Source organism: Perca flavescens, chromosome 8, assembly GCF_004354835.1.
Source record: "Perca flavescens isolate YP-PL-M2 chromosome 8, PFLA_1.0, whole genome shotgun sequence".
Classification (NCBI taxonomy): Eukaryota; Metazoa; Chordata; class Actinopteri; order Perciformes; family Percidae; genus Perca; species Perca flavescens.
In genome coordinates, this window is record NC_041338.1 from 3673887 (window position 1) to 3699489 (window position 25603).

Consider the following 25603-nt stretch of genomic DNA (forward strand, 5'->3'; position numbering starts at 1 on the left):
GCCCTCACACCTGGAATCCCAGCTTCTGGAAGTTTCTACTGACAGTACTTTAAAGCTGCAGTGGGGCAAACTGGACCTGGGCTCCTTCTGGATTGCTGTCTCAAAGGAGTACCCATGTCTTGCACTGAGGGCTGTGAAACTCCTTCTCCCATTCACAACTACGTACCTGTGTGAATCAGGATTCTCCATTGTGGCCACAACTAAGACCAAAGCCCGAAACAGACTCAGAGCAACTCTGGAGGCTACTCTGAGAGTGAGCCTTTCTCCCATTCCACCCAGACTGGATCTGATTATGTCTCAGAGGCAGGCCCAAGTGTCTCATTAAGAGGTGAAGATAAAAGGGAGTTGTATTATTGTTGTTAATTGTTGTTATTATTTGTGTCATTGTTCATTTGTCACAGATATAAAGATTCTTCTGGTTCTGCCATGCAAAAATGGAGACTGCTGAAGCAATTTTACAATGGCTTTGCAGATTATAAGGCTATAGTTTAATTTGCACTTTAATTTCATTTACAGTTTATTTATATTTATAGATTTATATTATTTGAATGCATTTATTTTATCACCCCCTTTTTATTGATTTCATGATTTATTTATTTATATATATATATATAAAATTTGTTTTTTATTAATTTAAAGTAAAACACTTTTGCCACTTTGTACTATAAAAATTGGGCCTCAAGGTCGAAAAGGTTAAGAACCCCTGGAGTCCAACTGACAGAGACAACGTAAATGTGACGTGAGCAACGTGTCTGAAAGTTGTAAGTCTTCTGGTAGCTGTGCAAAGAGAAATCTCAATCATTTCCAATCTTACAGAGATGGAGAGCGTAGGTATATGTAAGGAGATAACATAAGTACAGGCTTATTATTGCTAACTAACATGCTAGTTAACATTAGTAATTAAACCTAAACAGCTAATGTAAGTCGAAACTGCCTGCAAGCTTCTCCTGTACTATACGGTAATTCCTCTACTGTGCGACAGTAAGTCACTTGGTTATGACACAATCGTTAGCTTATTTTTACAAAAACGTCTGCTACCCCAGCTAGCAAAAATTGTGCGGTCCAAAAGCGGCCCGATTAAGACTAAAACACTCGGCCGATCCTCGGCATGAATCTAGGTCCGATTGCTCTACGAGCGCTCGGTTTTAATGCGGCCTGATTGCGCAACCCCGAGTGAGATGACGTAATTCCCCATCCAATCCAGTTCCTTGTTTGGGCTTATTTAAGCTGTATTGATATCCATTCATGTTCTTTATGCAAGATAAATTAAAAAATAAAACCAAGGAAGACAGTTTTCATGTTTAATGCATTTTTTTTTTTTTTTTTTTTTTTTTTTTTAAATTGAACCACACTTCATTCTGACTTGACATTTTACACACAATGAAAAATATAGCCTTTTTTTACCATATTGTTTTAACAATCCCTATTTATTTCTCACAGACAACTCATTATGTATGCATATTTTTAAATGGGCTACAATTAATATGGTGTTCACATCCAGTTGTCAGGTAGGTGGGAAGACATGCAACTTGTGATTTTGGCATCATTTAAACCTTGTTTTGTCTTCCCATAGACCGTGAGCTTGTTGTCCTTCCAGGTCAAAATTGAAAAACTTTTGAAACGTTTGTCACTTTTGACATTTTTTTTAAATAAAATGGTCAATAATCATAATTTAAAATGTCATAAAACCTATTTCTTAAAAAAATAAAAAAATACATAAATTGTGAATTATTTTATTTTGATTATTTCAAATGCTATAAAATTGAAACAAAGTAACAAACCCACAATTTAATGAAAGTAATCATTAATTTTACCTGCCAAGAATGTTACATGGCTTCCATACAACATACATCCACGCATTCATGTTATTTTGGGGCAATTTGGTTCAAAGAAACCCATAATTCTGATATAAAAATGGGTCAAATTTGACCCGAGGACAACACAACGGTTCATTTTTTCTCACGCATCCAACTTAAGAGAAATGCCACAGATTTTCCTTTCTCTCGCAGTATATAATATGATTGTACAGTAACATGAAACAATTATATTTTCCCTGCTCGTTCCCATGAGAAATTTGATCATTGTAACTTGCAGTTTCAGGTGATGGAAAATATACTGAGTGCAACAAATGTCTATATAACAATGAGATCCAGTTCATTCAAAACGGACCAGCTGTGTCCTGCCTTTCTGTGTGGAGCTGTAGTACCCGACCATGGTCCAAATACATACATAGGCGTTTGAGTTTTGTCTACACGGTCTGCCTGTTCGCCCTCTGGCTTCGGCCACCATCCCTATCAGAGGCTAGCTGCAGCCACCTGGTGATGAGGAGCTCTATTTCCTTTTCCGTAGAATCTTTGGTCAGGGCATTCCGGCGGACTGCATCTGAGAAAAACACAAGACAGAAGAGGGCAGCATGACCATGTGATGTTACTCAGTAACCACCAACACTTAATTTGGATATCACCACATTGCAGTTATCCAGCAATAACACTCACCCAGAACCACACTTTTCAAAATGAGTCCTTTGAATGCAGGCTTTCGGTTGGCCCCACTCCAATTAATGAGTCTAGCCAGGGAGGTGTTCATTGCTCTTTTCAGGACCCGCCCCACGGTGTCTTTAAGAGTCATGCCTCCGACCATTCCAAGGAGAACAGTCTGAAACAAAAGACATGTACCTCATTAGTTATTTAAGGAATATAGCATGAGTGAGTGTGGGGACTGACTTTTAGGAATGATCTGATTAATGCATCATTTAACTCACCAAATTCTTCTTCTCTTCTGGATTCTTTAATGTCTCCTCTAAATGTTGTAGCGCCTCAATAGTTGAAAGTGGGAGCCCAAAATGTGTTGGGTCTGGCGAGGCGTCTGGAACTGCTTGACTGCTGGAGATTTTTTGGAGCTGCACCAGGATGAGCAACTGCTGTTCTCTGATAGAATCAAGTTGGATGAGGATCTCCTTGGCAATTGCTGTAAGACAAAAGAAAAAGTAGGCATAGCAGATTAGTAGCAAAACACTGTACGTAGATACTGAATGTCAGTAGCCTAGAAATCTAGACGCACCCTAGCGGCAGCTAATGTAATTTGCAGCCAGTGTCAGTCTAGCAACTCTCCGTTGGCTTGTGAGCTGGAAAAGAAAAAATTCTGGTCAGGCCAATCACAGTGTATAGAATCGGTGGGCGAGCTTAACATAATGACGACAGAGTTGCGACGGTTCTGCGTGATTTCCATGCTACTTCCCTGCTGCTGCTGGCGAACAGCTGTCTTTCGAAACGGCTTTGGGCGCAACTTTGGAAGACTTGGAAGCACTGGAGTTATTCTTAAAAAAAAAAAGGAAGATGTGTTCAGAGTTTTGCCGACCAGATACGGCAAAAGCTTAATCTATCAACTAGCATTGCTCTGGTTGGTTGTAGTGCTATACTATTGCGTGCATAGGGAATTTGAAAGACAGTTTATCCTGCCCCTCGGATTGAGCCCTGCCAATGGTGAGTTCCCAGACCCAACATCTTGATGTGGGACTGGCTTGTCAGGCTAGTATGTTAGAGTAAACTGAGAGAGATCACTTTGTAGAATTCCTACCTGTAGGCACTACCTCACGAGAAGACCTGTTTTGTGTGTCACGTACTTGTGGGATGTTCTAAAAGAAAAAGATGTTTTAATCTCCTCACACCTATACCAAAGTGAATCCCCCCATGAGCTATAGAATAGCTTTCTTGCCCTTCTTACTTGATATCCAGTTTGGTCTGATGAATGACTCCTGCCAGCTGCTGCATGGGTTGAGGTAGGAGGCGTAGCCCATTGACTTTGACTAGCTATCGGGCTGTTTGTAGTGGAGACTGGTGACCACGGTGGTGGACTAGCCGCTGTGATGTTTGCTGAAGGGGGAGAGTCCCAGAGACCTGCTGCCGAGCTGTTTGCATCAGAAGGGGGATCATCAACTGTGGTCTCTGAAATATGGCCTGGGGACCAAAAACCTTGACCAGCTGGCTGACTCCCTTCACCTAGAGCTGTCACAAAGGTGCAATTGGCCGTTAATGTTAGATTCACCCAGATGCTTAAAAGATTAATGGAAACTACTGTAACAACTAACAGGCCTACCATCAAGAGATGGGATGCAGGGGGCTGGTGCAAGTATAGTGTAAGATTTCTTTTTGGTTGGGGCACGAGGTGCAGCAGTCCTCCCCTGCTCCTCTTCCTCCTCCTCCTCTTCACTGCTGCTCACTATTCTTCTACAGCCTCTAACATTGATTACATTGGGATGTCAGTTTGTCATCGCAATGAATACTAAATTATATTTAATAGATTTTAAAAAAAGTTGGTTTTGTCAGGAGGTTGCGGTGTGCATTGTAAGGCCCTCTAGCTGGTGGCCTAATTGTTTGCGCAGGTGTATTACTTTTGACGCAGCCATTGAAATGCTTTGAAGGAAATTATGGACCACTCCTACCTATTCTTTCTCTTCATGTACTCTGGCCTGTTGTCCTCATCTTCAGTGTTTAGATCAGAAGTAATTGTAGCCTCTAGCAGCTTTGCACAGGCAATCTCATACACGTCTGTAAACACAAATGCAGATTAGGTATAAATGGAAGGGGTCCTTATTAGGTTACTTTTGCAGTAAGGTTTCAATTCAATAAGTGTGGAATTGTGTAAATTGAGAATGAAGCATTACTATACCATGTGAATACATTACACAGACTCTGAATCGAGTCCAGTCAGCACCGGGAATCACCCCATCTTTAGCTGCCCTACGCAGCTTTGCAAGAGATACAAAAGGGGGCCAGAAACTTTGGCCTCCTTTCGGCCAATTAGAGTGGACAACTTCAACCTCCTTTGAGTTGACAAACTCCACGACATGATACATTCTATAAAGAAGAAGAAATGTAGGAAATGTAGAAATGTAGCTATAGAACAAAAACATATTAAAGGGGCGCTATGCAGTTTTGTAAATTTCTTTGCTGTTCTCACTGTTTTTCTCGAAATATTAACCTTCTTTAACTGATCTGTGTGCAACTCTTTAAACTCCTGTATTCCTCCTCTAACACCCTGTGGTAAGGGGCCACCAACATGCTCTTTCTCTAAGCAGAAAGCAGTTCCAGCTTTCACATGGCCATCATGGACCCTTCTATTATTGGTACACTCAGACAAGCGGCGAACAATCTGGGCAACTGGGAAATTTGGCCCCCTAACCATGCGCTTTACCTCACCAAGAAAATTCTCAAAAGGGAACCCAGATATCACATCAATACATCCATGTCTCTTAACATCATCGCTCAAATGAACAAGGCCATGCAAATTGTACACCAGAAAGCCCTCACCATAAAGTCTGCCAAAATGTTCAACAAATGACACAAGTAGTGTCTTTGCACAGTCACATATCCCTACATCCACCTCAGGATTAGCCAGCATAAAAATAGCAACCGACAGCAGCATAAAGTTGTGGTAGACTGGAGCAGCCAGAACATCTACGAGAACGACAGGGCCTGTATACAGCAAGAACTGTCCTAGTTCCGTAGCCTTCCATCTCCCTCTTTCCTCAAACGCTCTAGGCTTTCTAGCAAACTCACGTGGAATGTTATTCTTCAGTTCCTGTAGGTTCTGAGATAGTGCTTTAACCAGCTGACCAGACAAGCGAGTTGGCAAAGGACCACTACACCACAGGTCAAACAACCGACGTACAACCCCAAGACACACCAAATGCATGTAATCGTGAGGAAAATCAAGTACCATGTCGATACCAAGTCCAGTCAGAGGAGACTGTGCTACATGATGATCTTCATCCAACATTTGCCTGAAACTAGCATCTGTTCTTAAGGCGGAGTCGGTCTGTGGAAAAGTCATGCGATTTCTTATCTATACACCCGTCTGTACACATTTATCACAAGCTGAATAGCCTGAATGACTCTTTATGCCTTTAACAAAAGCTCGGGCTGGAGCGTCACACACAACAGAACAGACTCGCAGAAAAAACAGCTTTCCCTTGAACCAAAACACAGACTGAAGACTACTCAACTCACTCACCAGGTCCCTCAAGTACTCTGACTGATTTGGGTTTGCAATCCCTTCCAAAAATGCCAATCATGAAGGGACATTTACCGCTTTCCTTCAATAAACCTAGAATGGGCCACAGCTGCTGGTTATTACTCTTAAACAATGGGAGCCCGTCAAAGTTTAACTGTAACTGCAGGCAATGCTTGCTAGGGAGTTTCATCCACACATTTTCAAGAAGGCCTGTTATAGCATTCAATACACCAAAGTAAAAGAAGGCACCTCCTGCCAAAGGTAGGATTTTGTAGTTGGTGACTGTTTTGAGGAGAGTCCTCCCATCTCTTGGCAAATTGGGTGATGAAAATGTAGGATAGACAACAAAGCAGTAAGTGCAACCATGGTGATATTAAACTCCAAAGCCCAATATACTAAATCATCAGCAAGGTCAGGTCTATTCTCAGAATGGCCCTCTCTATCATCACAGTCACTGTCAAAGTTCCAGTCATGCATCAAGTCATCACTGTCGTCACAGTTTACAACGTCTAAGTCATGTACAGTGTGGTCATCAGTCAGATCATCGTCAACAAGCTCGTTCTCAATACCTTGCAGCAAATTAGACACAGATTTAACTGCCTTGCGTCTCAGATTAGATTTGTAAGAATGTATTTGATCAGCAATTCTTACCTTAGAGCAGTGTTTATTTAACTAGAACAGCAAAAGCAAGATTACCTGAGGAAAAAAGAAAAAAAGATTAGAATGGTACAAAACCATCCATAATGTCTTGGTATACTAAAGCATTACGATTTCCCTTTCTTAGTCCAAGCCCAATACAATAACCATTATGACATCACCCCACTACCAGATCTGTACACAGTGCATAAAATCCATCAAGACGTGTTTAAGTTACTTTGATAAGAAAGCATTTCACCAGTTCACAAGGTTCTCATCATTATATAACACACAAATCTATAATTGTGACATCCCATGTATACACAAACACCTGTGTATGGAAATAGAAATAAAAAAATATGGCTATATTTTTTTTTATATATATATATATATATATATATATAAATAAAAATATATAGTAAGTGAGTGAACACAAGCTATCCCGCTGGCATTGATAAGTCAGACACATCTGAAGTTAATTGCAAACAATATGAAAGTAAAAGATCTATGTAGCTAGAAGGTTAGTCAGGCTCATATTGTTGTCATATATTAACCTCAACTTGCACTACTTTACTCAAGACATATTATTTTCCAAGCTGCAACGAAACCATAAGCTAACAGCCCAGCTAGTTATTGTTAGCTACTTTGAGCTAAACAGCCTTAATGTTAGCTAGCTTTGTTCGCGCCATAAAAGTCGAAGCCACTTTCATATATTACCCCCAACTTGCACTACTTTACTCAGACATATTTGCCAAGCAGCAACGAAACCCTGAGCTAACAGCCCAGCTAGTCAATGTTAGCTACCATGAGCTAGTGTTAATGTTAGCTAGCTAGCTTCGTTCGCGCCATAAAAGTCGGAGTCATTTTCATATATATTACACGTAACTTGCACTACTTTAGCTACTCAGACACGATAAAGAATGGTCTGTTGTCCTAATTAATAATTATTAATTGAATTCGAGTTCTGAATTCTCTCTTTTAGTTTCATCTGGAGGGATCCACATGTTGAAGGAACTGGCTACACAACTACGTTTAAACGTATCGATAACAATCAACATTTCAGCAACAGTTATAAATATGTAGAGTTAATATAGGATGTTAAGGGAACTCGATTGAAAATATGCTTTGCCTGAAATGTTGATGCTTTTTAAGGAAATGGAACACTTACCTAAGTTCACCGTAAGTGCGCAGGGTGGAAAAGGGATGATTCTAAGTCAGGCGTTGAGTTTTATCTCACCCAAAGTTGTGCACACGTCACTCCAGTGATGAGCTGAGCGTGCTACCGTTGAAATCGGCTTCATGCTGGTAAAAAGGGTCTGAGCCGAGCCCAGAGTTTTGTCTTCCCGTTTTTTTTTTCGACGTTTTTGACGCCTTTTTTACAGTTTGTGTTTTCTTTTTCCAACGTTTTAAATTGTTAAATTTTTCTTCTACACATTATCAGCGCTTATTTCTACGACCTATATTTTCTGATAAAAAAAAAAAAAAAAAAAAAAATGAAAACGGGCCAAATGTGACCCGAAGTCAACACAAAGGTTAAAATTAACAGCGGTCACCAGTCAATGCTGGTAAATTGAAACACACACACACACACCCACACACACACACACACACACACAATACATTTTTTTTTTTATTTGTACAAATTTATGTAATTTATCAGATCAGACCCGTCGCCAAAACCTCACTCTGAACTCAGTTAAAAACTTGAGAGCCCTGTAGGCTAATGTAGGCCTAGTCTTAAATAATAATAATAATAATAATAATAATAATAATAATAATATTATTATTATAAAATGATGTTGGCTAAATAAATGTTGGCTGGATAAAAATATTTAGGCTGGCTTTTGTTTCTGTTACCCAACATTGGTAGACGAGCCAAAAGAAAAAGTTATATCTGCGGTAGGATGCCTGCCTGCTGGTGGCAAAATGACTTGGCCTAATTGCGGTTGCCATGACTCAGTCGATGCCGCGACTCAGCCGACAGTGCCGCAGGTTTTACGGAAGCGGCCCGCTCCTAATTGTTAGCTGGGTACGGAGCTATAACATGAGGTACAAGGTAATGGAGCCTTTTATACATTGTCGTGTTTCTTTAGAAATAAACAATGGACAAATAGAGTCTTAGACGCTTCAGATGTAAAGTTATTCGCAGTCAAGTGACGTAAAAAAAAATGGCGGTCAGTCTAATGCTAACAAGAGGTGATCGCTTCGTAGCAACAAAATGGTTCGCGTTCTGAAGCGAAGCTTGGACACGAGCTGTAATAGTTATGCTGGAAGTTTAGCATCTATGTTAAAATGGACAAACGACCACCAAAGTGCAAGGGAGGTTCAGAGAAATTACAGGAGAAAAAGATGGAGGAGGAGGAGAGGTGGTTGGCTATACAGAGAAGCAGACAGAGAGTGAACATGACAGGGCCATGTGAGTGAGGAAAAGATGGAAGAGAGTAGATGATGATGTTGTAAGGAGTAAGCAAATTAACAGGGACTCTCAGGAAGGAAGGGAGGCTCTGTGTGTGTGTGTGTGTGTGTGTGTGTGTGTGTGTGTGTGTGTGTGTGTGTGTGTGTCACGTCATAATGATAACAAGCAGTTTGGCTGTAACATTAAAGATAGTGGCTGTCAGGTAACCTAACTGCTAAGCTTACATTGAAAATGCTAGCGGTTAGCCTGTTGGGTAGCTGAAAAGTCTGTGTGATCTATAAAATCAGTGGTGATACAAGCATCAGTGTTCCTTGAATGGCTTAATTAGAAAGGAGAGAGAGATGGGATGGAGTAATCAATTAGATTACTTGTTACGGAAAAAAGTAACGCCGTTAGTAATGCCCTTATTACATATTACATTATCATTATTTATAACGCCGTAATTCCCATCACTGATCACAAACCCCGGCGATTCCAAACCAAAACGGGGGTCAGAAGTGTTTTCAAATGTCTCCGGTTTAGGAACTCTGAAACACAAGTCCTCAGAGTCAGTGCAGGGGGCCTCCAAATTATTGTTAATTTTTGAAATGTTTTTCAAAAATCGTGTTGTCTTGAAATCACTCATTATTCTGCATTCTTCTCAGAGTTCTGTGTGTGAGTGAGCAGAGCGGGACACAGCAACACAATAAATCTGTATGTGTGTAGGGGAGGGGCGCTGTGACTAGCCTATCACAGAACGCAGACACAGTCAGCTACCCAATGAGGATTTTTATTCAATCCGAGCACAGATATTGACTCGTATTACTCGTATAATACTCGTACTCGGCAAAAGTGCTTTATCCGTACCGCATACTCATTTCAGCTGAGTATCCGGCTCAACTCTAATTTTTACCTTTACCCACTTAGTCATTATATCTACATTACTGAATATTATTTATCTTAAATCTTATTGTGAAGATATTTTGTTAAAGCACCAATTGTCAACCCTATAATATCGCCACAATATCGACATTGAGGTATTAGGGCAAGAATATTGCCATATCAGATTTTCTCCATATCGCCCAGCCCTGTCAATCACACAGTGCCCTGTATGCTCCGGGGGAGTAAATGCATCCGTGATGGCCAGAGAGTTGTGGAGGAGGCTATGAAGCTACAGAGAGACTTCCCAGATGTCATGGCTGGTTTTGACCTGGTGAGAAGCAACAGTTGTTGCTCAAGTTTGTCACTGACTGATTTTTAGTTTCACTTACAATGTGGATGGTTAAAATGCAAGCCTAATTAAGTCGGATACAACCGTTTTGAATCAGTGAAAGCAAACATGACTGAAACATGTCTAATGTAATGGCAAGACTTCTCTATTTGTTGAAACAAAAATATCTACGTGTACAGGTTTTCTCCTCGATTTGATATTTCTGGAACTGGATGATGTGCTGCAGGCTCTCCGGGGGGGCTCTCCTATCACTGTTGGGACAAAGACCGGGCACTGCCACCATGCCCAGGGAGCGTTCCACATCTACACCCTCATGACCAAGCAATAAGGATATTGATGAATATATCAATTAAACAAAAGCTGCTTAGATTTAGCTTAAAACGTAATATTAAAATTGAATTATGTCATTCATTTTCATCTAAACCCAGTATAACCAAAGACCAAAATGGAACTCTATTGTATGCTACTGTATACCATTCAAGGTACATGCATCTAAAATGTATGCATTTAAGTATTGCCAAGCTTTAACCCTCCCTTGGTGCTTTAAGGATTTGTTATTAGAAATTATACGTCCATTTTTTCCAAGCAAGTTTAACTACGATTACCAAGGTGACTTACCTTGGCCAGATTGTACTCTTTAGTGGCTGCTTTTCTCCTCTCCGTCTCAGTGCTCTGAAGCTGCAGAGCTTTGTTGTCCATGTCTACTCTGCTTTTGTTATGTAGTTGATATCAATGTGAATTTGGACCAGAACCAGAAGAAAACTAGATTGTTAAGAGCCAGAGAATTGAACATCAATAAAGAGACTATTACTACCACAGGTACACTATTGGCACGCCTAGTGTGTCCTGTGCATTCCGTTGTCTCATAATTTATTATTAAGCGTTTAGTTTTTTTGTTGCTGAGATATACGAGTTGGACGGAAGCACTCATGACACAGCCTGGACTCTGAAGACCTACCAGGTCACCAGACAGTTCACATCAGACCACCCAGACTTCTTTGGAGCAAGAATCATTGGTAACACTTTACTTGACAGTAACGATATAATCGTGACATGACACTGTCATTACTATGACATGACACTGTCATGAATGTGTCATAAACCTTATAAACAAGTCATGAACATTTATGACTTCTCTCATTAAGTGTCATTCGGTTTTTGTCATGACAAGTTGACATTGTTTGGGTTGTCTTGATTATGACAACTTGACATTAACCAGGATGACATTACCAGAGGATGTCTTCGTCATGACAACTTGACAATTGTATTTGTCAGTAAGATAGCATGGATAAAACTTGCTGTCATGACAACATTATGACAGTGTAACAAATACAGTCTTTGACCTCAAGTAAAGTGGTAACATTTTGATTTGTCATTAAGATATGAAGGATAAGACATGTCTTAAGAAGTGCCATCGCACACCGAATGACCTTCCTAAACACATCATCATGTGATGTAAAACTCTTTGTTGACAGTAGTGTTATGTAGTTGATACCAGTGTGAATTTGGACCAGAACCAGAAGAAAACTAGACTGTTAAGAGCCAGAGAATTGAACGTAAATAAAGAGACTAGAAAACCAGAATAAGCATAGTTATGAAAAATAACAACTGAAATAATAAAGTGCGCACATAAAAGAAACCCTTTTCAGTTCTATGAGCTCAATTGTGCTTTGATGACAAGAGTTCCGAGATGTTCAACGTTGGGGCCTATGTGAGTTTGGTTTCCGTTTGTCCTTCCACCATGAAGAAAGAACCCAGCGCAATCCGTCTAAGTTCAGAGTCAATTCATTTGCTGTTAAATCTGTCCAGGCACAGGGACAGAGTCTTTGAAGAGGGAGCTGGATGGCATTTTTGGGATCCTCAAAAAAAAAACTACTAGAGGACACAACATTCAAGGCACCTCTTCAGTCATTTGTGGACAATTTAAAAAAACAAAAAATAAAAGACAACTGACAGTGCTATGGAAAGACCAGCTGTGTGCCTACTAGGATCCGTGCCAAACCAAGGGGATTTCTGCCAACGACCACTAAGATTGGTGTGCAACCAACAGCGGTGTCGCGCCAAAAGGCAACTTTGGTGGGGGGGAAGAAAGGCTTTCGGAGCTGCCACACCTCCAAAGAGCTCCAGGAAAGACCACCCTTACACAAAGTGCGGAAGAGCAAAAGCTGTGCCACACAGCCTGTCCCATTGTGTGCAGGAGAACACCTCCCTGGGGAAAACCCACTGGGTGCATACAAGCACCCTACCTAAATGTCCATAACAGTTCTCTTAATCAGTTATTGATCAATTCTCTCTCAATCAGTTTGTTTTGTTTCAGCTCAATCAGTTCATGGTTCTAGACAAAACCTGAACTAATACAAATACTTGTAGGCTATATGATGTTTTTTTTTGTATTGAGTATTTGTATTTACATTGGATGTCTTCAGCTACAAGTGTGTAGTATATTAGTGTCGACGTAGTTGTTGATGAAAGGCTTTCCACTCTTACTGCATAACGACTGACTACTAAGAAATTAACGGCATATGTGTCAAAGATGACATTTTGACTCCTGTTTTGTTTAATGTATGCATGTATTCAACATAATCTAATAGGTACAATACAGGTTATGTATAGGCCTATGTATTAATTGTGTTATCAATATGGTCATTCTGAGCACTACTGATCCGTGTCAAAATGTTCGAAATGAGCGATGACCTATAAGCCTGCCTTTGATGTGTGTTTCCTAACCCTAGGAACAACGATTTAATTGAATCAGTGGTGTTTTGAATCAGTGCATTTTTTTTCTCTCCCAGCATTAGACTCGCCCATCCCAGAGCGACAACCCCATAGGTTTTTTGTAACGTTACTGCCTGAAGCATCAGCCTCATCTGGCTCATTTTCTGTAGTTTCTGTAACATTAACGCTGCAGTGTCATCCGAAGCAGCAGTATAGCTTCAGGGGCAGGTTTACCAAAGCGAGTGTAGTTTAAATTTGCTTTCGTTTCATATATCTACTTTAGTGATTCACATTTGTTAATTTCAAATTTGCACAGAGGATGACTGCCAAGCAGTTGTTGTTGTTCCAGGCGACTCGCAACACAGACGGGCGTTATCCTTGCGTTTTTGTAAGAGGGTATATGGAAATCCTTGACCTATCTGATATCTGGGAAATATCTGGAAAGGAGATGGAGACTGAACAAATGCTGAGTACAATGAGTTCAGACTAATGCAGCTTTATTCACACAACAAACAAACATACTTTCATAAAAGAGAGAACAGTTGACATGCACCAAATGTATATGCCAAGGTTTCTCCTAGAAAGGAAGATAACCATGTGTACACCCTCCTAAGAGCATGCACCCATAGTGTCTCTACGAACATCAGAATAACTCCTCCTTTATACTTTTTTTGTCCTCACACGCTTCAAGCTATCTATTTCAGTGCGACAGTTTACTCTTAAACTACACCTTTTATGGCACGTGCTAATAGATTCCCACATTCCTGGCTCCAATTCCTCTGTGTGAAAGTTGTACCCAAACTCATAATAGATTCTACACATTCCTGTGGGTGAAGGTTGTCCCCAGACTAACCTTCTTGCATAGTACCCTACATACAAGATATAAAATACATTTGAAACATGTAGGCTGAAATATCCAACCTATCACTATCCAAAAACAAGATCACAAGAAAGGCCTGCACACTAGCCTGATTTCGGTAAAACATCTCTTCAAAATCACTAGCAACAACGGTCGTTAAAATAATCTCTTCACAGTCAATATAACAACCATGGCAATACGCGGAATGGCACGTGGAGCAGCAGCGTGATACGCGGAATGGCAGCGTGCGTTGTCCTCATTTAGCTGAGCCAATTAGAGGTAGGCATAGGACGGGTCTTGGCGTGGCCATAGTGGGACTCATAATTTCGCGGCTGGGAAGCTACGAAACCCATTAGCAGCATTAGCAGCACCTGTGAGTTTATCACATGACCGCGAAAACGCGAAAGGCGGAGCAGTATGTCCTGTATGTCCCTTACCGGTTAACGTATTTCATGATGGAGCATGAATATGGAGCGTCTACCCCCGTTCACGCGAATGCAAATGTAAAATTTCAAGCCAAAAGGAATACTTGGAATTGATGATGGAGGTAAATATTCATGAAGGGCAAGGACAAGTTTTGTGAACAGGCAACACAGATTCTGATAATGAACAACTAACACGTTACACACTGGACCTTTAAAGGCATGCTATGTAATTTTTCCAGCTTCGGTCCCCCTACAGGTTGTCTCGTTGGAACTACAGCTCGCGTGGCTGTAGCTCCAATGAGACAACCTGTAGGGGGACCGAAGAGGAAATAGTTACATAATATGCCCAAAGAATTTCTAATATAGGAAGAAGTTCCACTCCCTCGTTACTTCCGGCTTCTGAACTGGTTGCAGTACCACCAGAGTTCCATATAGGGGGCGCTCACAGGCCAGTGCAGAATGAATGGGGCTCTGTGGAGCTAAACCCCTCAGAATCCACTTTTCTCATGATATAATTTTTTGTCTAGTAATTTGAATGTTGCATTCGAAAGGGGAGGCAAAGAAAATACACACTGCTGGGTGTTAGATTTTTTTAAAGTCGTTTTTTTGTTCTAAAAAGCCTTTTCAAATGTCAATGACGTCATACACATATACGGCCGGAGATACTGTTTTACGGCAAGCTCTGAGTCACTTTCTTTTTTCTAACGAGGCATCGACAACACAGCTGACAGGTTAGGCTCTCCCTGTCAATACACATGCTAGAAAGAGGTTTGCTGATGTTTTAAAGACCACGCCGAAATATTCACTCTGACATTCTGGCTCCGCTTCGGATGCCGTCAAGCTGGATCTCTGATCGTAATCAGTCCTTCACTGACCAATCAGCATTCATTAGCAGAATGCTAGCGTGTTATGGGCTACAACGACTCAACCTGTAAGAAATCAAAACGACATAAGTACTCATTCATTCAAATTTCGACCTATAATCCATGTTGAACTTGCAAAAACTACAATCAAATCTGAGGTTTCTCAACAACAATCAGGCGAAAGAGACACATTTAGCCGTCTAGCTCCATAGAGTCCCATTCATTTTGCACTGGACCGAGATCATCCCCAGTGGAACTGCAACCAAATCTGGTACAATGGGGCTGAATAAGGATTGGAACAGCTTTCCTTAGGCCGGCTTTGGTATGCCTATAAGGATTCACTGTTCCACATTTATGTTTAACATTAAAACATATTTAAATAATGTAATAATATCCATTCATTTATATCCATCTGACTCAGTTTAATACAAAACTAAATTGTATACAGTATACTGCATGTAGTAGGGGTCCCTACTCCGTTCTTCAACGAAAAAATGTTGAAGGGAGAGACCTCAGTCTTAGAGGGACTGTAATGGTAAAGTCATTCCTAATAAAAACAATATGGAACAAACAAGAAAAACCCTCAAGACAACCCTTAGAGGATATCTTTTTTTTTTTATTTATGTACAGAATATAGTTAAAGACCAATTAAGGACAATCAGAGGCACTCATATCCTCTGGCTGCCCTGGTGTTGTTGGTAGTTTAATAGTTGACGGTCTTGGCTGGCTTCGTCTCATCCAGGTCAGCTTCCAGGTAACGGAATCGGCGATGGCGACGCAGAATCTCAATTGCCTTTTGTTCTACAGTGGAAGGAGTGATACCAAGATCCTCCAGACCGGGAAGTCCTGGGTACTTCAGGTCTGTTGTGTGAAACTGGAAAATAAAAGTGCAGCACAGAATTAGTGTGCAACAGTTGGTGGCACAAATCCTCAAGTTTCAGGTTATATCAAGATCTTGGTTGTCTTACCCTGTCAACTTTGTCTGCGGTTGTCCACGGCTCAAATGGGTTCATGGCGAAAAACTGAGCAGCAAGGCTGAAAGTAAAAATCAGAAACTATCACATGATGGTACAGTGGTATATGTCAACCGCACCCAAGAGACCTAGTGGCTCTGTAGGGGAATATGTTGATGAGCAGGTTGCTGTTTCATTTGAATAATGTGAATACATTTCTTCAGAATGTCGAATAGGATGAGTGGGAAACAACTGCTTGTGTGTGTTATCACTGTAGCACATGTGGGTACACACAATGCAATCAACAGTTAACATCTCCTTTGTTTTGTTTAGCAACATGCCATCTGTGTTGTTTAATGCTCAAGTTAGTTTCATGAAAGATGCCTTTTCTCTGGAAAGTATGTAAAAAAACAACCCTGAATAAAGCACTTACTGATAGAGTGGGCGGGGCAGGGGGTAGGGCACAAAAGGTCTGTGTGCCACCGCGTAGATGTACTCTACCAGGTCATGAAGGAGGTAACGGTTGGGACTAGATGACCGGGGAAAACAGGAAAAAAACAATTTAAGAAGGAGAGCCCTCATCAAGAAAATCTGTGCTCAAATGTCCACAAATACAGGGCATGGACAACACACCAACATATGTTGACACAAGGTTTCCTATCCTTTAATAGGCCATTTCTGTGCAGGCACTGCATGCAAATAAGGTACTCTCTAGCTTTCACTTACATGCATCCTTGTCTAAAGTTAACACCTCTCTTTCCAAACTCAAAACTTTTACTAATGAAAATTATTCCAATATTTGTTTTGTAAAATTCAAATAGTACGATTGTTAAATACACATTTGTGAACATGTCTTTTTTAGTGCACTGCTGCCATTCAGGACCTGTCCATGTTTTTTTTGACCTATACGTTAAAGACAAAACCATTGACCTTTCTTTTAAGTTGACTTAAATTAAAACTTTTTTTCTTGTCAACAAACTTTTAAAGTGCTCATATTATGCTTTTTGGCTTTCCCCCTTTCCTTTATTGTGTTATATATCTTTTTGTGCACATTATAGGTTTACAAAGTGAAAAAGCCCAAAGTCCCCCCCAAAGGGACTTACCATCTCCAACAGAAAACAATGTTCACAAACTGCTCCAAACAGCTCTATTGTAGTCCAGCCTTTACTTCAGAGACCAACGTGGTCACTTTGTAACACACGTTATAATGCTCACCTAGCTGCTAGCGTGGCACGCCCTCATACTCTGCTTCTGACTGGCTAGTAGTCCTTACCTAGGTACTGTCAGGGCACGCCCTCATACTCTGCTTCTGACTGGCTAGTAGTCCTTACCTAGGTACTGTCAGGGCACGCCCTCATACTCTGCTTCTGACTGGCTAGAAGTCCTTACCTAGGTACTGTCAGGGCACGCCCTCATACTCTGCTTCTGACTGGCTAGTAGTCCTTACCTAGGTACTGTCAGGACACGCCCTCATACTCTGCTTCTGACTGGCTAGCAGTCCTTATCTAGCTACTGAGCATGTGCGACTCTCAATAAAGATGGAACATAAGTGAGAAGCCTCAACAAATGCCTCAACAAAAATATGGTGTTTTCTGAAAATGAAACCACATAAACCTATTCTGGTACAACCTCTAAATACAATTATGAACCTGAAAATGAGCATAGTCTGAGCACTTTAAGACTGCAAATGAAGCACAATGCTTTGCCCTGTAATGTACTTCTGTAATTCAGTAAATTGCACCCAGGACGTCTTGCTAGTACAGATTATGGCTGATTGATCTTGCTAAAGCTTTAAATCTATAAATGATTTGAGCTTTATGTTACCCATTTTCAAATGTCAGCATTTGCTCTACTCTAAGGCACAAAATTTCAAACAAAGTTATTTGACCACCTACCCAACTAATGCATACGTCTTTCCATTAGCATCAGGGTCTCTGACAGCATTGATTATGGCCTTGGCCACATCCACCACCTGAGGGAGAAAAGAAATGGTTTAGTTCATGTGATAAGCACATTCAGTGAGTAGAGTTATTCAGTGTGCATTGTTTCCATTAGACAAAATGTGTAAATATTGGAAACCTAAGTTGATTAGACAGTTTGTTTTAAAGTACTAGGCGTGTCACTAATGTCCAAATCCACGACTCAAAAAAAAACATTGGCACTGTATTTGGTCTTGCAACACTCCTGTTGTCAAATGCAGACACTACCTTCAGTTAGGCACCTTCAGGGTTCGTACACCTTTTCCAAGGTCAAATTCAAGCACTTTCAAGGTCCATTTTAAAGTTTTTTCCAGCACTTTACACCACCATAAAATATATACCAATACATAGTCAAAATTATCATTTAGTGTTTTTGTCAAATTAAAAGACATAATACTATAAACAGCCAAAAGTGTGTTTCATAATAGCAGAAGGACCAGATATTTAAGCAAAACACAAGTTTTATTTTTCAAAATGTATCACTGTCTAAGTAGACTTTGCTTGCTGCTAACCTGCCTGAGTCAATGTAAAAACAATTACTGGTGCTAATATGGCATCTACTCTATAATATCTCTAATATGGTATCTACCTGACCGAATAGCAACGCGGATTTCGGCCCCTTATTTCGTTCACTTGAATGATCTGATGCCCCAAAACGGATGTTACAGGCAACAGAACTAGCGCAACAACACGTGACGCTAGTAAACATTACACTTGACAGCAGGTAACATTAGCCTACCGTTAGCTAGTGGCAGGATTAAACACAATGGTTAAAATGCTGACAGCCAACGTTAAACGGTTCAAAGCGTGACTGTATTTCTCTGTAGAGGATTCCAACAGCGGGACGTAACAGTCTGCTCTGCAGCTGCTGTTGTCAGAAAAACAACACAGATGGTGCGTTCACTTAAAACTGTTAGCTTAAGCCTTGTGGTGCGACTGGTGTTTTGTGCTTTGCTTTTCTTTCTTTTTTTTTTCAGTATCGGTTCAGGCACTGGCACCGTTCTTTTAAAAGTAGCACCGGTATCGGAACACCAATTTTCAGAAAGTATTTCTGGAAGTTTCAATTTATTATAACATTAGAATAGCTACCTCTTTTCAACAAACTTACATGAACAGGCTGCTTTACGGTCTTCTTCCCCAGGGATATGAGTGGAACAGCATTGCCAAACCAGCGCATGTCTGACAAAAGGATTAAAGCCACGCATTATCAAAGGGAACATTTTCCATACTGTGGAACAAGTAAGTTGGAGCGTTTACTTAATGTACCTCACCAAACCACTGAAAAAGGTTGCAGTAACATTCACAAACGTGTCACATTCCTATCACCCAGAGACCGAAATATTGGCATACATGTTGGTTTTAACGGACAAAATCAACTGTCTTACTTGCAAAATAGTTGAAGAATCTGTCCTCCCGCCCAAAGATCTCAGAGGGCTTCATGATGATTGCATCAGGAAACTCATCTCTCACTGCTGCCTCTCCTACAGCCTGAGGTAAACGGACATTTTACACAATGATCAACTACAATAACACACAACAACATTCACTGGCTTAAACAGTATGCCATCCAACAGAAACACTGATACACTAGTTTGACTGAGTAAGAGAGATGTGCAGTGTGGTAAAAACAGCTCTCCACCTTGTTCCTCAGGTATTTGGACGGGCTGCGTATGTCAGCATTGAGGTGAGACATGTGGACAAACTTTGTGATGCCGGCCTCTCTGGCTGCCTTGGCAATCTGCTGAGGGATGGTCACAAAGACATCTTCATAGCGATAGTTGCTGTATACAAAAAGAGGAGAAATACTTGCATGTCAATGCTTGCTTACAATTAACATGCCCATTCGGCAAAGTCGCCTATACCTCATCTCCAAGCAAGCTTCAAATTCTATTCCATGAGAACAATATCATTCAACATAAATCAGATGCTTTATGACATTGTTTCAGCCTACATGGTACCTTGTCTCCCACTCTCTGCCCACTAGGTTAATGACAACATTAGAGTGCTCCAAAGCCCGTTTGATGGATTCTTTGTTCCTGGCATCCCACTCCTGCAACAAGACAGAACAGAGACAAAACATTTGCATTTCATTTAAAAGGTAGGATTTGTAACATTTTCCAATATACACTTCATAATATATTTTTTGAAATGGTCTTTACACCCCGACAGCTATAAATAACGTATAGGCTCTGAAAAAGGATCTGTAGCTGCTGTAATCCTGTAAAAACTCTGACCAATCAAACCGAACGGCCGTTGGTGCTCCATTCTGCTCTAAAACAGAAGCAGAGCAGTGCCTTGCTTTGAAGTGGCGAGGCAGTGGCGCTCGTGCACATCTGGGGGGGTGTTTAGACGGAGCCCAGAGGAGATGCTACTTCCAAATATCGCTAGCTTCTCAACCTTACCAACCCTGCCTTTAAGGCTCTGAATTGATTATTTATATTAGGTATGCAGTTTAAAGATTCTAACATTGCAAGATTCCTGTATGCATCTTACCATGAAAATGATCTGTCCAAGATCACCCATGGGCCTTAAGTACATGATGTCATACTGATCACAGCGGTGAGGGAGTACAATCTGAGAGCCAATCCGACCTGCAAATGATCAGTTAATAAACACATACAATCACATCTTTGTGTCATGATCTTACAAAAGGAGCACACATGAGTCACTTGTATAGGTAACTTGTTATTTGATAGCAATAATACATTAAACAAATTTCAACATATAAATGAACTGCAGTGATGGGCCCCAGAACATTTGCATGTGTCTTAGAGGCTATATTTTTGTTTAAATGTTCGGCTAGGTATCGATAACTAACATAAAACCTTGTGGGGAAAAAAACACCAAGCAGCTCATGTCAGCTATTGAGTTGAGTCTCCAACATTTACTGTCTTGATTTAAACAGGCTGTTCTTGGGTAACCTGCTCTTAAATATCATTGTATCTCTACTACTGAATGCAAGTCAAACAACTAGGACCTCCTTAATGGGATAACATGTTGACATCTCAGAACATTACAATATATAATTGTTTTCATTGCTGAAATGAGATCTTATGTGGGATATCGGGACACAGGATGGGATGTTTACAAGCACAAACTCAACAAAAGAAATACACAGGTTTGCTGAATGTTAAGTCAATATTAGTGTGCATATAACTTAACATCAGTATTTACGCTATATTTTTCAACTCACCCAGCCTGTTGACCACGTATCGACCCAGAAAACCTGTGGCACCAAACACTGTTGCCGCTATTCCACTGGAGGACGAGCGTCCTCCTTTCCCTTTGGGGATGACAGCATGGTGGAGCTTCCTCTGCTGGACTGTGGTGACGGAGGCAGCGGACAATACAGCAGAGGAGCAGCTACCTATTAAGATGAGAGGAACATGACGGCCTTTGATTCATTCATTCACACATCAAGCGGTATGATTACCTAAAACTAATTAAAGCAATAAAACATGTCTTCATGATGGCTGTAATAGTCATTGAAACCGTTTGATAGTTATTAACTGTAATTGTTTGGCATTATACTTAGCAGTGTTACTAATGCTCACTGTAATTTAACCTAATAGGTATAAATAAATGGGGTGGACAGGTATTAGAAACAAATCTTTCGGTGTAACACTGCATTGTACTGTAGTGGTATTGTTCTTCTTTATATTTATTGCTTTGGACTCTCTCTCTCTCTCTCTCTCTCTCTCTCTCTCTCTCTCTCTCTCTCTCTCTCGCGCTGTAGAATGGGAAACTACTGTACGCACTGACCAGATCAAATCAACAACACATAAGCAAGAAAGCCTCTTGAAAGGCTGCATGTTTCCTTTTGAACAGGAACCTTAGACTGTGGACGAATACTTGCTAAGCTATGTGAACCATATAGCCGACAGGAACTAACGCTAGCTCAGTGTCACTGTCAGCCGCATATTATTGTCAGCATCTTCGCTGTAAAACAACAGGTCAGTTAGCTAGCTAGCTACTCATCCAAAGCCATTGATGTGGCTATTTCCCGAGTAACAACCTATCGTGACGTTAAGCCAACGTTACCAATGTTTATAAAAACAGCAAATGTTATTTTTTTTTTTTTTAGCCACAGACGTCAGGTCAGTGCAACGTTAGCCAACTGGAAACTGGAAAGCTCATCCTATTGTCCTTCATTTATTAACGTTAATCCACAAAGTGATGCAGGGGGTTATATGGCCAGGTAACTTAGCTGATAATATTTTAATTATTCAAAACTCCAAATGTGAGCTAACTTACTAGCTAGCTAGCTAAAGCCCCGAGCCTGTTAGCAAGGTCACTCGAGCAGAGTGTGTGGTCTAACTGTGAGCCCGGGTTAGCATGACACATATGTAAAGATCTGAAATCACAACATTATACTCTAAGATGTTAGAGTAATTATCAAATGCCTACTGTTTTGACAGTACTCACTTGAAATCTTTGGAAGGACACCCACAGGACGGCTAACCAGCGCTAAGGTCGCCATCTTTCCGACTACGGCATAGCGTGCAGGTCAAAATACTCACACGTCATTTTACGGCAGTGGTACACTGACAATCACTATCAGCGTTGAGCTGTAGCGTAGCGCACACGTAACAAAAAAAAAGCTCGTGGTCCTAACAATACAAAACGTATCCAAAAAAATGTCTAATAAATACGACCTCAGGTGTAACAATGAAAAAGGTTGTCAAATAAAAATTTCTAATATCATAGTCAATGGGCAACTTACATTTTATAGAAGGCCTCAGAGGACGTCTGGAATTTAGGTATTTCTATCACATAATGAGGTTGTTAGGTGATCATACACTTTAAAAATAATGACTTATTTCTCCCAGTCTCTTTTTCAGCCACAATTGTATCTGACTGACCCCACACTATGGAGTCTGGAGTGTGCCACTTATTGTATAGGCCATAGAAATAGAAGGCCTACCATTGCAATCGTATCTTCTTATCTTATATAAATTATAATAAATAGATGTATTGATTTAAAATAAGCATTTATGATGCACCGAATAACTCAAAGTAATACGGGCTCAAGCCACTCCTGCCACTACCTGTCCCAGGAACAGTGTCCCTGCACACAGTAGCCAGTGGTAGCACTGTGCCACCTGCTGTATGTAACAACCGGCCAACCAGAGTTCCTGTCGCTGGCACACAAAAACAGTTACGTTTAATTGTGTTTATCAAATTCATAGTCAAAATCATTTTACAATTCTAACTTAGAAATAAATTATGTATTTCTCAGTTACTTACTGTATGTAGCAACAGGATGTGAAAATGATTAGTACTGTATAACTTACAACCAAAGTTTACAGTTTTAAACGGCATGTAGTCTGTGGCCTGATTCAGAATTGAACAATGTGCCAACGATCTCAGTATCATTTCAAGTAGAAATATTGAAAACATAAACACAAAAATGAGGATACAAATTATGAAATATGAAAGCATATGCTCTTTGAAACAATCTTTTATTTAATCATAAATGACAAAAAGACAAAAATGTATATAACTACAGTATCGTAACTTTTCTTATTTCAGCTACAATCCCCCCTCTCGGGATCTCTTGTTGCTTAGCTGATAGATAGTAAGGGCACAGGTCTATATTAGATTAAAATTCAATCTCTGTTGGCGACTAAAGACATAAATCATTATAAAAAAGATGTTTAATAATGAAACAATTGTTTCATCATGTTCTGTCACATTAGATGAGACATAATGTTGTCAAATAAAAGGGAACCTGGCAGGGTAGTATACACCCTTGTCTGTTTGAAAGGTAAGAAGAATCCAGTGGTTTCTAATTCAGGTGTACACACACAATAGTAAAGTGCAAGATGTTTAATACTGAAAGGCACAAACTATCAATAACAGGATTGTCTTTTTGTTTCTAATATATAAAAAAATGTTATGAATACCACAGACATACAAAATATTTTCAACAAGTAAAACCTTGTCTAAACCCTCAACAAATATCTGAAATATTTTCTTAAAATATGTTCTGTATTACACATACATAGGAAATGACAGCAGAAATATATACAATGCATTCTATTACAAATACATATTTAATGATTGTTGAATTAAATTGTGAAACAAATATGCAACAGGATCAAACATATTCCACAATAAATATGCGAAACCATTAATCTATATGTCATCAACTACGTTCTACAATTAAAAAGAACATGACAATTATTTCTTTAACATGATTTAAAAAAAAAAAAACATTTTGGCTCAGCCTTTATTGCACACACGTCTTAAATATATTTTACCATTATGAAAGAAATGCTAAATTGTGTAAAAGAATAAAATGCAAAAACAAAGATTTGATCAATGTTATACACATGCACCCTTTAAAGTCACCTACTTTGGTTTTCTTAACATGAAGACTGAGAAAAGTAAAAGTGTTTATGGTCTTACCTGTTTATTAAAGATTTCAATGCCCAGCAAAGATTGGGATCAATAACTAATACAGGTGACAGCAACTTGCAAAAAGTTGATGCTGTACTATTAATTAGGTTTCCAACCATTTGATCTAAAGTCAACATGTGCATTCCTATGTCGCAGACAGCTTGGTGTCTTAATCGTGACACATTGAAACAGAATGCCTGCAACTGCACCTTAAGTCCGTTATAAAAACAAGTACAACTGGTTGATGGACTTCACTGTCATACAAACTCAAAGTTCCACAGAGTAAAAGAAAACACTATGACTGTATACTTAAAACAATAAATAGAAGATGTCCCTCTTTGCAGCTGATCAGTGTTATCTCCTCCATACATCCATATTCTGTTCAGAGCATGTGGGAACGGGTTGTTTTCCTACCTGTCTGTAGAAAAACATCAACTCAGACTATTCTTGGACTTCTCTAACTTGTTTTTTTCTGACGTCATGTAGACCACAGAAGCAACACGGCAGTGTTTGTAATAAATGAGGACATGAAGGATCTTTAAATTTAATGTGTGTGTGTTCAGGGCCAAACAAATGCAACTTTCTCTCAGCTGTCCATTCACTTCTACTTCCACCAACTCAATCTCTCTCAGGTGGGGAGTGGGACACTGAGCCGGAACAACAGTTCCCACTTGCCACTTGAACGCAGCACGATTCCCTTTTGACTGTTACATGATGGGGGGCAAACACTGAGACGGCCCCTGGCTGTCTTTCCTCTCTGTGCCCACTTCCTCTTGAGGCTTGATGATGATGTGAACAGGCCTCTCTCCACCTCCTTCTTGCTGCTTGGTATCCTCATTCTCACACACCTCCTCCTCCGCGGAGGCCCCGATGGGCCGCAAACGCTCGGTAGGGGCCATCGTTGTTCCTGTGGCTGAACCCTCTCTCTCCAGCTTGTCAGTTGTGCTGCTCTCTGAGCTTACTTTCTCCGCTGTACCATGGAAACAAACAACATTACATGTCAGCTCAAGATGAATAAAAAACCACTCTGCCGCTATGTCTGCTGCTATGGCATCAGACCATAGTTGCTGAGTGTGAGCAGAATGTACCCATTCAACCTGAACTGTACAGATTTGTAAGGCAAGTCTTTGCTC

General features: G+C 40.3%; 3 protein-coding genes across 6 annotated transcripts in view; all 3 read right to left on the bottom strand.

Moving 5' to 3' along the window:
• Nucleotides 1-2066: 2066 nt before the first annotated feature.
• Nucleotides 2067-7980, bottom strand: LOC114560568 (uncharacterized). Its single transcript, XM_028586030.1, has 10 exons — nucleotides 7817-7980; nucleotides 6664-6708; nucleotides 4669-4856; nucleotides 4442-4547; nucleotides 4096-4235; nucleotides 3724-4004; nucleotides 3577-3634; nucleotides 2762-2967; nucleotides 2496-2655; nucleotides 2067-2382 (listed from the first exon to the last, which is right to left on the bottom strand). The coding sequence occupies exons 3-10, from the start codon at nucleotides 4853-4855 to the stop codon at nucleotides 2249-2251; spliced, it is 1272 nt and encodes a 423-aa protein (XP_028441831.1). The 5' UTR covers nucleotide 4856; nucleotides 6664-6708; nucleotides 7817-7980; the 3' UTR covers nucleotides 2067-2248.
• A 7751-nt stretch (nucleotides 7981-15731) lies between these two features.
• On the bottom strand, nucleotides 15732-22608 carry ndufa9a (NADH:ubiquinone oxidoreductase subunit A9a). The gene is made up of 11 exons (XM_028585401.1): nucleotides 22494-22608; nucleotides 21262-21435; nucleotides 20562-20659; nucleotides 20027-20118; nucleotides 19708-19849; nucleotides 19454-19556; nucleotides 19177-19247; nucleotides 17985-18061; nucleotides 16523-16618; nucleotides 16105-16171; nucleotides 15732-16010 (listed from the first exon to the last, which is right to left on the bottom strand). Exons 1-11 carry the CDS (start codon nucleotides 22546-22548, stop codon nucleotides 15840-15842), a joined length of 1146 nt encoding a protein of 381 aa, XP_028441202.1. The 5' UTR covers nucleotides 22549-22608; the 3' UTR covers nucleotides 15732-15839.
• Nucleotides 22609-23494: 886 nt separating this feature from the next.
• Nucleotides 23495-25603, bottom strand: part of dyrk4 (dual-specificity tyrosine-(Y)-phosphorylation regulated kinase 4) — a 35412-nt gene continuing 33303 nt past the window's right edge. For all 4 annotated transcript variants that reach the window (XM_028586446.1, XM_028586444.1, XM_028586447.1 and 1 more), the window contains one exon: nucleotides 23495-25440. In XM_028586446.1, the coding sequence (XP_028442247.1) occupies nucleotides 25178-25440 (263 nt within the window). In that variant the 3' untranslated portion in view covers nucleotides 23495-25177. The remainder of the gene's footprint in view (nucleotides 25441-25603) is intronic.

Coding starts and splice junctions, on each gene's coding strand:
- LOC114560568 (XM_028586030.1), bottom strand. CDS start 4,855: ATGTATCATGTCGTGGAGTTTGTCAACTCAAAGGAGGTTGAAGTTGTC. Junction 4,548..4,668: donor CTGTGTAATGTATTCACATG/GTATAGTAATGC, acceptor TTGTGTTTACAG/ACGTGTATGAGATTGCCTGT. Junction 4,236..4,441: donor TACATGAAGAGAAAGAATAG/GTAGGAGTGGTC, acceptor AATCAATGTTAG/AGGCTGTAGAAGAATAGTGA.
- ndufa9a (XM_028585401.1), bottom strand. CDS start 22,548: ATGGCGACCTTAGCGCTGGTTAGCCGTCCTGTGGGTGTCCTTCCAAAG. Junction 19,850..20,026: donor GGCAGAGAGTGGGAGACAAG/GTACCATGTAGG, acceptor TTTTGTATACAG/CAACTATCGCTATGAAGATG. Junction 18,062..19,176: donor CCGTAAAGCAGCCTGTTCAT/GTAAGTTTGTTG, acceptor TTTCTCCCTCAG/GTGGTGGATGTGGCCAAGGC.